Raw genomic sequence first — 13,299 nt, forward strand, 5'->3', positions numbered from 1 at the left:
TGTTGGGTGAATATGTAAAACAAAAAAAAGTACAGGTGTTGTTTCTGCAGGAGACGCATCGTGATGTGTTGAATTAAGTCAATTGGGGGCTCTGGTGGAAAGGGGCAAGTGTGTTGAGCCATGGGACAAATTTGAGTGTCCTTTTTGTACCGGGTCTGTCTGTAAAAATGTGCTCCTCGAAGGCGGTGTGTAGGGGTAGGCTGCTTGTTGAAAAAGCAGAAATTAACAACATGGGTTTTGTCTTTATAAATGTGTATGTGCCTAATACAGGGAGAGAGAGTGGGGTTCTATTTGGGAGTCTTAGACAGGAACTCTCACAGTTAGCACCTGAGGAGACGCTGGTGGTCAGCGGGGACTGGAACTATACAATGGATTTTACGAAAGACAGAAATGGGGAAGAGCCTCCTTCAGTGTCAGTTTGAGTGTTAAAGACATCATTAATCAGTTTGACGTAGTGGATGTTTGGAGAACTAAACATCCCAACACAAGACAGTATACATGGGTGAAGGTTTTTGGGGCTAGGGTGAGTGCAGCCCGACTTGATCGGTTTTACATGTCCAGGAATCGGAGCAATAGGCTGTTGGGTGCTACCATTCTCCCGGTGGGGTTTTCGGATCACCACATAACCATGGCTCGACTGTCTATTTCGCCAGGGCCCCGGCAGGCATCCGATTGGAAGTTTAATGTAAAGCTCTTACAAGATGCCACTTTTTGCTCAGGTTTCCAGACCTTTAAGGAAAGGTGGGGGCAGCGAAGAGAGGAGTATGAGTCTCTTGAGTCAATGGTGGGATGTGGGGAAAGTCCAAATTCGGCTTTTCTGTCAACAGTATACAGCTCTCTCATCCTCAGAGGCTAGGAGAGTATTGGGGGAACTAGAGTGTTGTATAAGTGAGATGGAGGTAGAGATGGTGGGGCAAGGCAATGTAGGCCTCCAGGCTAATTTAGCTGAATTACGTAGGGACCTGGGCAGTTTTTTCCAGGTTAAAGCAAATGGAGCACTTGTAAGAGCTGGGTTCTCCATGTTCAAGGAGATGGATGCTCCCAGCTCCTTCTTCTTTGGTTTGGAAAGACAGAGCGGTGAAGCCAAGGGTAGGCATTGTCTACGGCTGTCTGATGGGCGGGTGACCTAAGCTCTCTCTGGCACAGAGGGATGAAATGGACATTCCTCTGTTGTCCCATGAACTGGCAGAGGCCTTAACCCAGATTTCCCCCGGTCATGTACCGGGGGTCGATGGACTCCCAGTGGAGTTTTATAAAAAATTCTGGGGAATAATTGGACAGGACTTCTTTTGTGTGTTGCGTGAATGCTTAGGGGTAGGAGAGTTGCCGATGAGCTGCTGTCAGTCGGCTCTGACTCTCCTGCCCAAAATAGGGGACTTGTGTGAACTTAAGAACTGGAGGCCTGTGGCATTACTCTGTGCGGACTACAAGATATTTGCCAAGGTCCTCTCTAACAGACTGAAGTCCCATCTGGACTCAAACATATTGTGTTCCGGGACGCTCAATCACAGACAACTTGTTCTTAATCAGGGACATGTTGGACTTGTCGAGAGGTTCTAATGTGAACTTTGGACTGGTCTCTTTAGATCAAGAGAAGGCTTTTGATAGAGTGGACCATGAGTATCTGTTTAATGTGATGTCTGTGTTTGGGTTTGGGAAGAGTTTTTTGACCTGTGTGAAGCTGTTGTATGCTGGGGCGTCATGTATGGTCAAGGTGGGAGGGGGGCTCAGTAGGCCAGTCTGGGTGAGACGGGGAATTAGACAAGGATGCCCTCTATCGGGGCAGTTAGCAGCGTAGCAGCCTTTTTTTGGGCCTGCTACGCAGGAGACTGCAGGGAGTGTGCTGGACAGGCATGGGTGTGGTGAGAGGCATAGCAGTGTCAGCATATGCAGATTATGTTTCTGTGATGGTCAGGGATGGTCAGGATATGCAGGCACTAGAGACTAGTCTGAAGGTGTACGAGGGAGCTTCGTCAGCTAAGGTAAATGGGGCAAGAGCAAAGCTCTGTTATGTGGGGCATGGGGGGATAGGGCCCCTCCTCTGCTTCCAGGGGGTTTGTAGTGGGGTTGTGAAGGGCTTAAAGTGTTGGGGGTGTACCTGGGCTCAGAAAGGTGGGTCAGGAAGAACTGGGAGGGGCTGTCACAGGCAGTGGTGTCAAGACTGGCCAGGTGGAGGTGGCTCCTGTCTCAAGTGTCATATAGAGGGAGGGTGCTGATAATCAACAACCTGGTGGCATCTTCCCTGTGGCATAAACTGGCTGTCCTCAACTTTAAAAACATCATCATTAGAGTCTCATCATGCAGCCTTACAATGTATTAAACATCAAAACATATAGCACAATGTTTGTTGAAGAACTAAAGTTACATTAATAACTATAAATTAAGCATATAGGAGAGTACCTGTTTCTTTCTTAACCACTCAACACAGAATAGCTGCATGTGCACACTCCCTCAAAACGTTTGGAGAAAATATTGATCTTTTATTCAGCTTTGTTCAATTGTATTCTTCATACTATAAAAAATAAATACAAATAATGCCATGGAATTCAAAGCAAATCTTGTCTGCTAAATGAACTAGTGTAGCCCACTAGTTTTCTTTTGAAATAGACTACATTTTCTTCATATCATGCTTCTTTAGAGCTGTCTAAAATAATTAATGGATTTATTGTGAAGATGTACGCTATATTACATGGATTTATTAGACTTTTTAAAATGTAGATGTTCCAAAGGTCTGCATCAGTGGCTTGTAGGCTATGTGTGGAAGCCAGGAAATGCAAAATGTGTTTATGTTAATTAACGGTCCATTACTGTGACAAACACAGTTATTTGATTTGATTCGATATTTGCTTGACAATCACCGGCTGACAAAATGTCTTGACCGCCACAGCCCTGGGCTTGTACCCAGAGAAGTGCACAACCCAAGTGTCTCAACTCTCTGGATAAGTAGTGTGTTTCTCTCCTGGATGTGGACAGTCACATGTGAATCTATATGTCAGCTCAGTCCTTCATATCACTGCAGGTCAAGAAGGTGAGTCCTACAGTGTGTTTACATTCACCACAATCACATTTTCAGATCTGTCTCATTGTTTGTCAGTACTTCAGAAACAACATGACCTAACGGTTGAACTGTTAGTTAACTATGGTTAACTGGTTAATTGCAATAGCTTAAAATGTAGGTTTGATCGTCAGCGTAAATTTGTTATGAATAAAACAAATGATGGTGTATATTGTACATTCAAAACGAATCCCGAATGTTCGTAAGAAAACTACATCTAAGGTTTATGTGCTCTGTGTCTCTATAGGCTGTATTCTGTCAGGCACTTACTATTCTCTGAAGGAGATCAATGCCTACTCGGGCCAGTGTGCTCCTGGCCTGCTCCTGGACTGACCCCCATGCTAAACCTCCCAGACTCACATGAACTAAATTCAGAAGTGAACCCAGAGTATTCTCTACAGAGACGGAGTGAAGCTGTTTACTGAGAACTCTCCTGAGAACCTCTCTGTCCTCCTCTTACACCTCACTGAGGAGGATCAGGGTTGGGACAGGTGTCAAATCAGTGACACAGAATACAGAGACATCAGCCTCACTGTTAAAGGTAAGACATTTGATTCTGATCTACCATCTTTTCAACATTCCATTGTAGTCATCTCCTTTAGGAGAATACATTTTATACAAACTCCTCATGAAAGTCAGGACATTATGATTACAAAACACTGCTGCAGATTACATTCATTTACACAAACATACAGACAGTAGCATTGTATGTAGCCTGTTAGAACAACCAGTGTCTTCATAAACACGTATCACAAAGTGTATATGTTTGAATGGCATTCAAATATATTGCATCTAGAAAGTGCACACCTACTTACTATAACAGTGCCTCTGTATAAGTGTTTCTGCCCTGGGTAAAATCCTCGATAATCTCTTCTCACAGGAATTGACCAACCCATACCAATAACAACCGCCAAACAACCACCAACCACAACCAAAAAACCAACAACAACCAACAACAACCACTTTACCAAAAGGACCCCAGCCACCAAACTCCAACCACCAACCACAACCAAAAAACCAACAACAACCAACAACAACCACTTTACCAAAAGGACCCCAGCCACCAAACTCCAACCACCAACCACAACCAAAAAACCAACAACCAACAACAACCACTTTACCAAAAGGACCCCAGCCACCAAACTCCAACCACCAACCACAACCAAAAAACCAACAACCAACAACAACCACTTTACCAAAAGGACCCCAGCCACCAAACTCCAACCACCAACCACAACCAAAAAACCAACAACCAACAACAACCACTTTACCAAAAGGACCCCAGCCACCAAACTCCAACCACCAACCACAACCAAAAAACCAACAACCAACAACAACCACTTTACCAAAAGGACCCCAGCCACCAAACTCCAACCACCAACCACAACCAAAAAACCAACAACCAACAACAACCACTTTACCAAAAGGACCCCAGCCACCAAACTCCAACCACCAACCACAACCAAAAAACCAACAACAACCAACAACAACCACTTTACCAAAAGGACCCCAGCCACCAAACTCCAACCACCAACCACAACCAAAAAACCAACAACAACCAACAACAACCACTTTACCAAAAGGACCCCAGCCACCAAACTCCAACCACCAACCACAACCGAAGGTACAATGCCTTTTTCCACATTTTGTTGTGTTATAGCCTGAATTTAAATGGATTACATTTAGATTTTGTGTCACTGGCCTACACACAAAACCCCATAATGTCAAAGTGGAATTATGTTTTTGGAATTTTTTACTAATTAATCAAAAAACGAAAATCTGAAATGTCTTGAGTCAATAATTATTTGTTATGGCAAGCCTAAATAAGTTCAGGAGTAAACATGGATTGACACTTATTGACATTTCCACTTTTCATTTTTTATTAATATGTAAAAAATTCTAAAAACATAATTCCACTTTGACATTATGGGGTATTGTGTCAACGGGTGTGAATACCGTTTGAAGGCACTGTATGTAAATGATATATTTCTGTATTTAATTTTCAATACATTTGCAAAAATTACTAAAAACATGTTTTCACTTTGTCATTATGGGGTATTATGTGTAGATAGGTGAGAGGCTGTCACACAACAAAATATGGAATAAGTCAAGGGGTATGAATACTTTCTGAAGGCACTGTAAGTGCCAGTATATCATTTCATACTCATTATGATATATCCACTCCATAAGAACATTATGATACAATTTAAGAAGGAACTCTTTTACACAAATGTGGATAGCTTTAAAATATGCCTACATTTTGCATATTTAGCAGTTTTTTTATGCTTCTTTAGATTTATGGGGAAAAAGCTGTGTCTTAAATGTGATGTTTATATGTGTTCTATAATACTGTATTCCATGTTTTTATCTATCTTCAGTTTTGTACTTGTAGATTACTTAATGATATGTGTCCTTTTTAACCCAAGTTATGTGGCTGTCATCAACTTTCTCTAAACATATGGCTTTTATTGTATTGAGTGCTCTTTTGAAACAAGTAAATTATGTAAACACTAGGCTATGTCTAAGACTGGGTTGTTTTTCATTATAGCTGGCTGTACCATGGGTATGGGTGCATAGAATAATAGAAGGAAATTACATAATTGAATCAACATACACCTGATTAAAAGTAATAATGATATTCTATCCAGTGTTGAGACAACATTTTGGCCTACGGTCCTCTGAAACAGGATGTGGTTAAAGTGGCATACAGTAGCATGACATTCTCACACTCATCTAACACTGGCTACCAAATAATTCACAGTAGCTTCAGGGCCTGCATATATACAGTTGGTTCTAAAATGATTGACACCCTTGATAAAGCAATAACGACTGTATAAAATAAATAATTCAAATACTGAGCTACACTACTGTTCAAAAGTTTGGGGTCACTTAGAAATGTCCTTGTTTTTGAAAGAAAAGCACATTTTTTGTCCATTAAAATAACAGCAAATCTATCAGAAATACAGCGTAGACATTGTTAATGTTGGAAATTACTATTGTTGCTGGAAACAGCAGATTTTTTTATGGAATATCTACATAGGCGTACAGAGGCCCATTATCAGCAACCATCACTCCTGTGTTCCAATGGCATGTTGTGTTAGCTAATCCAAGTTTATCATTTTAAAAGGCTAATTGATCGTTAGAAAACCCTTTTGCAATTATGTTAGCACAGCTGAAAACTGTTGTCCTGATTAAAGAAGCAATAAAACGGGCCTTCTTTAGACTAGTTGAGTATCTTATTTTATCTTAGTATCTTATTATTTTATACTAATACAATTGCTCAGAGAAAGAGATTTCGTTTAACAAGTAATACTTTTTTCTCAAAAATGAATGTATTGTGTCATTTTGGAGTCACTTTTATTGTAAATAAGAATATAATATGTTTATAAACACTTCTACATTAATGTGGATGCTACCATGATTATGGATAATCCTGGTTGAATAGTGAATAATGATGAGTGAGAAAGTTAGAGGGTCAAAACATGCTACCCTTCCTTGTTATTGGTGATGTTGAGAGGTTAGCATGTCTTGGTCTTATGATCTTGAATTTCAATTATTTATTTTATACAGTAATTATTGCTCATCTTTATCAAGGGTGTCAATCATTTCAAACCCCACTGTACATACAGCCAGACTTGGAGAAACGCACTCTTGTCACCTATGATCTTATTCAACCCAATCTATCTGCTATAAACAGTTCTGACTTGACTTTGACATCTGACCTCATACTGGCGGACGATTGCCGAGAAGGTGGGCGAGGTACGGCAGCTTTCGTCCAGCAGGCTCATGCTACGGTCGTAGTGACCGATGTAAGTCGTAAAGACCACAAACTCTGACTTCCTGGATAGGATGACATCCGCAATCCTCTGGCTCTCCTCCCTGAAGGAAGAGAAAGAACGGGAGTGAAATGATGGAGTGCACACTAGACACTGGGCTCAGTATGCAGCAGACACATTACTAAATTGTTAATAAATTGTTAACCAAATAGCTACCTGGACTATCTGCATTGACCCTCTTTGCCATAACTCTTTTGACTCATCACATATGCTGCTGCTACTGTTTATTATCTATCCTGTTGCCTAGTCACTTTACCCCTACCTACATGTACAGTTTACATATCTACCTCAATTACCATGTACCCACGCAAATCGACTCTGTACTGGTATCCCGTTAGCCAAGTTATCGTTACTTACTGTGTATTTATTTCTTGTGCTAATATTTTTCTATATTTTTGTCTCTGCATTGTTGCGAAGGCCCATAAGTAAGCATTTCACTGTTAGTTTACGCATGTGACATACAACATTTGATTTGTCAGCCCCTGAGTTGTGTATATGTCAGCTGAGGCTCCTGTAGTGGAGGTGGACTAAAGTAGCCAGCATACTACTTTAATAAATATAACACTAGTCACTTTAATAATATTTACATATCTTGCATTACTCATCTCATATGTATATACTGTATTCTATACTATCTACTGTATCTTAGTCTATGCCGCTCTGACAAATATTTATGTACTCTTAATTCCATTACTTTACTTAGATTTGTGTGTATTAGGTATTTGTTGCGAAATTGTTAGATATTACTTGTTAGATATTGCTGCACTGTCGGCACTAAAAGCAAAAGCGTTTAGCTACATCCGCAATAACATCTGCTGAACACGTGTATGTGACCAATACAATTTGATTTGATTTGTGTGTATGGTGTGCAGTCAATGTCTCACCACTGTCGGATGCGATTCTCTAACTCGGTGAGGATTCTGCGGTGCAGAGTGTAAACATCGGGCAGCTCATTGAGGATCTCTCTCAGCCTCTCCTCCTCCAGCACAGGATCCCCCTCATCCCCTACTGCAGCCCCCACCGCCTCCCTGAAGTCCTGACACAGAGACAAAGATCATTTCGTCATATGTGTTATTAATAAACTGTACATGATATGCACTCATCGTATGAATTCGAAAAGTGCTTCCAGTCCTATGGCTGGACGACTCCTCCATTCACATAACTAAAATTATAACTTCCAATTCAGTGAGCATTCTGTCTGTGTTATGATGTCTATTTTTAGACTGACTGTAAATGACTGCATGAAGTAGCCAGTTAACATATAATGTACAGAGCACAGAACATTAGATTATCTCCATATGCCATGAGAACTACGTAGAATTTCTACGGTATGTTTACCTATCTTCCCTATGTACAGCATAGTACAGCACCCTGTCAATGACTGGGAGAGGGACATTACCACATTCTGTGATGGAATTTTCATTACATCTTACAATTACGTCTCATTGATCACAACAATTGTTCTCAACCATTAATTTAGAAATAATACAGTGTAAAATTGCTGTGTCATTCCATTAACCACGTTGGAATGTTGAATCAGTCCCAAAGGAAGAGCTGACCCACTTTTTAAAGCGCCATACCAATCCAAGCCTGGTTTCTCAGGAAAGAGGTGACAGACAAGGCCTTGTGATGTAATGCAGCGAGAAGTGAACCGAGATTAACTTTGACCACAGAAGGGTTGCATTCCAAATCCCTTGCCTTCTCTCTGAAATGTGCATTGAACCACCTACTCTCCCCCAAAATAGGATAGGCTTCTCTGCTGCTGAAAACGCTTCCACACAGCTAATGCAGACAGTGCTGTTCTCCAGTCTGTAGGTAACCCTCCATTACATAATTCAAAGCCATCCCAATGATTCTATCTTGTCTGAGTGATTCACACAATTTGACTTCACCACAGACAAAAAACATGTCTGCCAAGATCTGAACATGCTTTTGCTTGTGTACCTATTACTGTACCAACCATATCACAACGGGTGGGTCTAATCCTGGATGCTGATTGGTTAAAACAGTGTTCTTTTTTTTACTATTTCATTTTTCTTACAATACAAAAAAAAATTACAAAATCTATACATGGACAAAGACAGTAGACAACTTAACATTTATGTACATTGATTTCTACAAACATTAACACCACACTTGCTCAGACCTACGCGTTCATTTTCTCTCCTTACTCATTCTTTAAATATCTCCAGTGCTTGTAATATTTTATGGCTTCAAATTGGACTATTTTGTTTGTCTCTCTAGCCCATTTTTTTCAAAATGTAGCTATAATGTATTTGATTTATCCACTGTCTTAATGATGGAGGGTCATTTGATTTCCAGTTTTAAAACAATTATTTTTTCAAAATGATTGACATGAAAAGTATGGTCCAACCCAATGGGTATCTCACCCCACCCTCATATGCCATGTCTTAAAATATGCAGATAGATGGATTAAAAGTACATTTATATCGTAAAACAGCCAACGTTCTACCTCCGCTCATAACTTTTTGACTTTATAGCACTCCCAAAAGGCATAAATCATTGAGTCACTGTTAGTTTTACACTTAAGACATGACTCTGCTGTTGTGCTGTAGAATTTGTGAATTTTGTTATTTTGTATAATACATTCTGTACATTAGTTTATACTGAATTAAGCACACATTTTCATGAACTGTAATTTCGTTAGTTATTTTCCAACACTCCCTCCATCTAGTGCCAATATCAGTTATTTTTAAGTATCGGTTCCAATAGTTTAGGAAATAGCAGGAAATTGCTACCTATGAAGTTGTTCATGTTCTTAGTTCCATCTTTTGAAAACAGACATGTGAAAAGATTCTGGGGATGAGCATGCACATCTTCAATATGCACCCATTGTTCCTCTTTAGTGCATTTAACAATATGTTGCAAATAAAAGCATTGGGTGGCGAGTTGATACAATTCCAAGTCTGGAAGCTTTAAACCACCCTCAGATTTAGGGATATGTAAAACTTTCCTATTTATTCTATGAGTTATATTTGTCCATATAACGTCTGTTATGGCCAAGTATAGTTTTTAAAGAATGTCTTCTTTGGCTTTGGTATTACCGAAAATAAATATAAAAGCTTTGGGAACCATACCATTCCAAAGAGGTTTATTCTACCTGTAAGATTTATGGGAAGATTATTCCATGAAGTTATCTTTATATATTTGTTGTTTATTGTCACTTATTAAGCATCCTAAACATTTCATATTTTTTTATGGTCCACTTAAAGGATTGCTGTAGATCATGAGTTATTATTTTTTCTTAAACACTGTGTTCAGTGTCATGACTGTCCTGTGAGGATTCAAATGGGTCAGATCAGCTTGGCAATGGATGACAGTAACCAGTCCTTCTCTCATCCACAGAAGAGGGGAGGAGGGAACTGGGCCAGTTTGACAGCTCACACCCTGTCATAAATTAAAGGAGAGGAGATCCAGAGAGATCTCCCTCTCCAAAATCCACCAAGGAATGTGCTTTGTTAACAGACTTTTCCCCACCGAAACAATATTTCTAACAACAGAACGTGGGGAATGGTCAGAGATGGTCTATAGAAAACTAATGTCAAATTGTTATTATTTTGTGATGTTATTAAAAAGGTTATAAAGGAAATACTGTAACTGGAAAAGTATATACACTACATAGATGAAGTCTCCATACTTAACGTTGTATAGGAAATATGACGAATTATGGAAATACTTTTGTTAAGATAGGAATGTGATTTTAGGTACCATAAGATAATTAGTCTCCTAAAATCTTTGAATAGTAAGTAGCCACACCCCGAGTGAGGTCAGAGAGCGTGTCAGCCAGATGGAGCCATCCCCTTCGGCCAGTGCATAAAAGGATTGGTGGAGAAATTAACAGCAGACCAGAAAATGTGAAGTGGTAGTTACACTTTCGAAATGGTTGGAACTTTGAACCTCAACACGAGATGAAGAAAATAAACTCACCTCCCAGACCAGAGACGTGTGTAGAGCTGCAGCTCACGTCCAGAGTGGTTTGAACCTTGAATATCAACACGCGGAAGAGGCGAGAAGCTCACCTTCCAGACAATCACTGGTACGGCTGACTAGCTGTTCTAACTCAAATATCTATAAAAGCAAATTTAAGTGGGACCATCCTACTACTCTTCTCAAATCCCCGCATCCTACTACTTTCATCACCAATGGGAACCGTCGACACGGCTGGCTACCCTATCTTCCACGGAGCATCTTTCAGAGTGAACAACAGTAGAAGACGGGAAAGGGGAGACCACATTCGGACAATCAGAGCTATACAAGCGTGCGCTGAAAGGCCAACAACCTTGCTAAGGAGGGCTGGTTCCGACAGTGATAAATGGCGAGCGAAGGCATACACGCGTAAATACATTCATGATTTCTAATTCTAAAGGGGTGGCGGTTCTTGTGCAAAGTACATGATTACTGTGGGAATAGTTTCTAAAATGTATAAACGATGTGTCTCGCTTTCTTTTTCTCTCTCTCTCTCTCCCTCTCCATGTTGTTTTGTAAAAAGCTACCATATTGTGTCAGTCCACTAGGGACCTTTTCTCATGTATTGAGTGTGTATGTTTATTCTGTGTTATTATTTATTTAGCTATAAAATAAATAATTAAACCAATTTGTGTAGGATTGAATCATATGTGAGCCTGGGGTTTTTGCAGATCCAAGAAGGATATGACTGTTCAGAATGACGATATGATAAGAGGTTATCATTAATACATTGACTGTTTTATGGATGTGATAGGTAAAGACATTTAGAGTTTAATTCGGGAGATGGTAACTCTTTTAACAACTGCTCTCATGGTGCCCCAAATTCCTAATGAGTTAATTGTTACATTATTAATTTAATCGGGTAACAATTAAACATAGTTAGTTGATTCGATAAATAAAAGTCATCAGATTAATGAAAGTAAAGTCACAACATCAGTTTGTAATACCTTCAAAATTAAACTAAAGTATAGTGGTTGGTGGGGCTCTACGTGGGGAAAGTGGTTCACAGAGAGACAAAAGTGAGATGAGTGAAGGCACCACACATACTTCAGGGAAGTGTCTGATGCCCTCCTAGCCACCTTGGCCCTCGGATAGAGCCCATCTCCACTCTCACCAATAACCACCATTGGATATAATGGCAAACAAGGAATAATAATGATTCGACATCCTCTCCTAATTTGTCCAGAACTCTTATTCATTTTACAGCAGGTTTGCAAGGCACAAAAATAAATACAATTACATTGTATTATAGATACATCCTTCCTTCCCTCTCTCCCAAGCCAAGTTTCCAACTGTTATCTATACACAACAACCCATGTCTATGATGGCGAAATGCCTGTTTACTGTTCTATCTGAGAAATCACTGCACATCCACTGTCCCATCAGCCCAGCCAGGCAATTCATAAACTTGATCTCCACTGTAAAAAGCATCTAGACATTATTTCCCCTTGCTTATAGCCTAGCATTGGGATTGCAACAGAGGGGATTTGTATAAATCTTGTTGTCTGCCTCTCCGATCCATCTTCTGTATCATAGGGGCACTAAACGCCCAATGACAGAGAGCTTTCCTAGAGCAGAGTTTGCTCCATGTAGGTGAGAGGAAATCCAATCCATCTAGAAATACATGTCTGGTTCAGAGACTTCTTGATACCTACCTCTTGGAGAAGCTTGAGGGCTTTCACATGTCTGCAGAGAAAGAATTGAGGCACTGTCAGGTTTACATGTGCAGATGAATGTAAAAATGCATTAATTTACAGGGTATTAAGGTGAAACAACAAGGTGAAAAGTACACAACAATGTTATAGAGTTAAAGAGTTACAATGATGCTGATAAGTAGTGTTATATGTGATACTCAGGTCACTCACAATCTCTCAGTGTCCACCAGCTCTTTGGCAATGTAGAAGGCTCTGGATCGACCGTCGGTCTGTAAAGAACAACATTATCAGTAACAAATATCTATGGAATAGCAAATATAATACAATAACAATATCTTGGTTTTGAAAACTTACCCGTCTGTCATATGTGTTATCTGCTCCTCCCTCCTCCTCCTCAGAGGTTTGTTCTTGGTCCTCCTCCTCCGCTGTCCCGCCCCCCGCCTCAACCCCTGACCCGCCAGGTGAACCAACAGCTATGGCGCACACGGTGTAGGCTTCTGTATAGGCACTGAGAGGACAGGACCAGATAAGAGCATCAGTATAGAGATGTAGGATCTTAATTTGATCACCCTGTTGCAGGTGAACTTTCCTGCTATGCAGGAAATGTAAAACATGTAATGTATTTGAGGTTAAAAAAGGCTTCTGAAGTTTGTAATTTCCACTTACAAAATTCAGACTTGATTTTCTCTTACGAAAAATGTATCATCAGTTATAATACACATAATAATCCACATTTCCTGTTGCTGCAGGATTATTTTCCTGCTGT

General features: G+C 40.1%; 1 protein-coding gene across 1 annotated transcript in view; it reads right to left on the reverse strand.

The window, feature by feature from the left end:
- The window catches only part of fgd5b (FYVE, RhoGEF and PH domain containing 5b), a 66,875-nt gene that overhangs the window by 30,732 nt on the left and 22,844 nt on the right, over positions 1-13,299 (reverse strand). Inside the window, 5 exon segments of the mRNA XM_045691651.1 lie at positions 6,778-6,934; positions 7,776-7,927; positions 12,534-12,564; positions 12,744-12,802; positions 12,888-13,041. Coding sequence (XP_045547607.1) covers positions 6,778-6,934; positions 7,776-7,927; positions 12,534-12,564; positions 12,744-12,802; positions 12,888-13,041 — 553 coding nt within the window.

Source organism: Salmo salar, chromosome ssa12 (genome assembly GCF_905237065.1).
Source record: "Salmo salar chromosome ssa12, Ssal_v3.1, whole genome shotgun sequence".
NCBI lineage: Eukaryota > Metazoa > Chordata > Actinopteri > Salmoniformes > Salmonidae > Salmo > Salmo salar.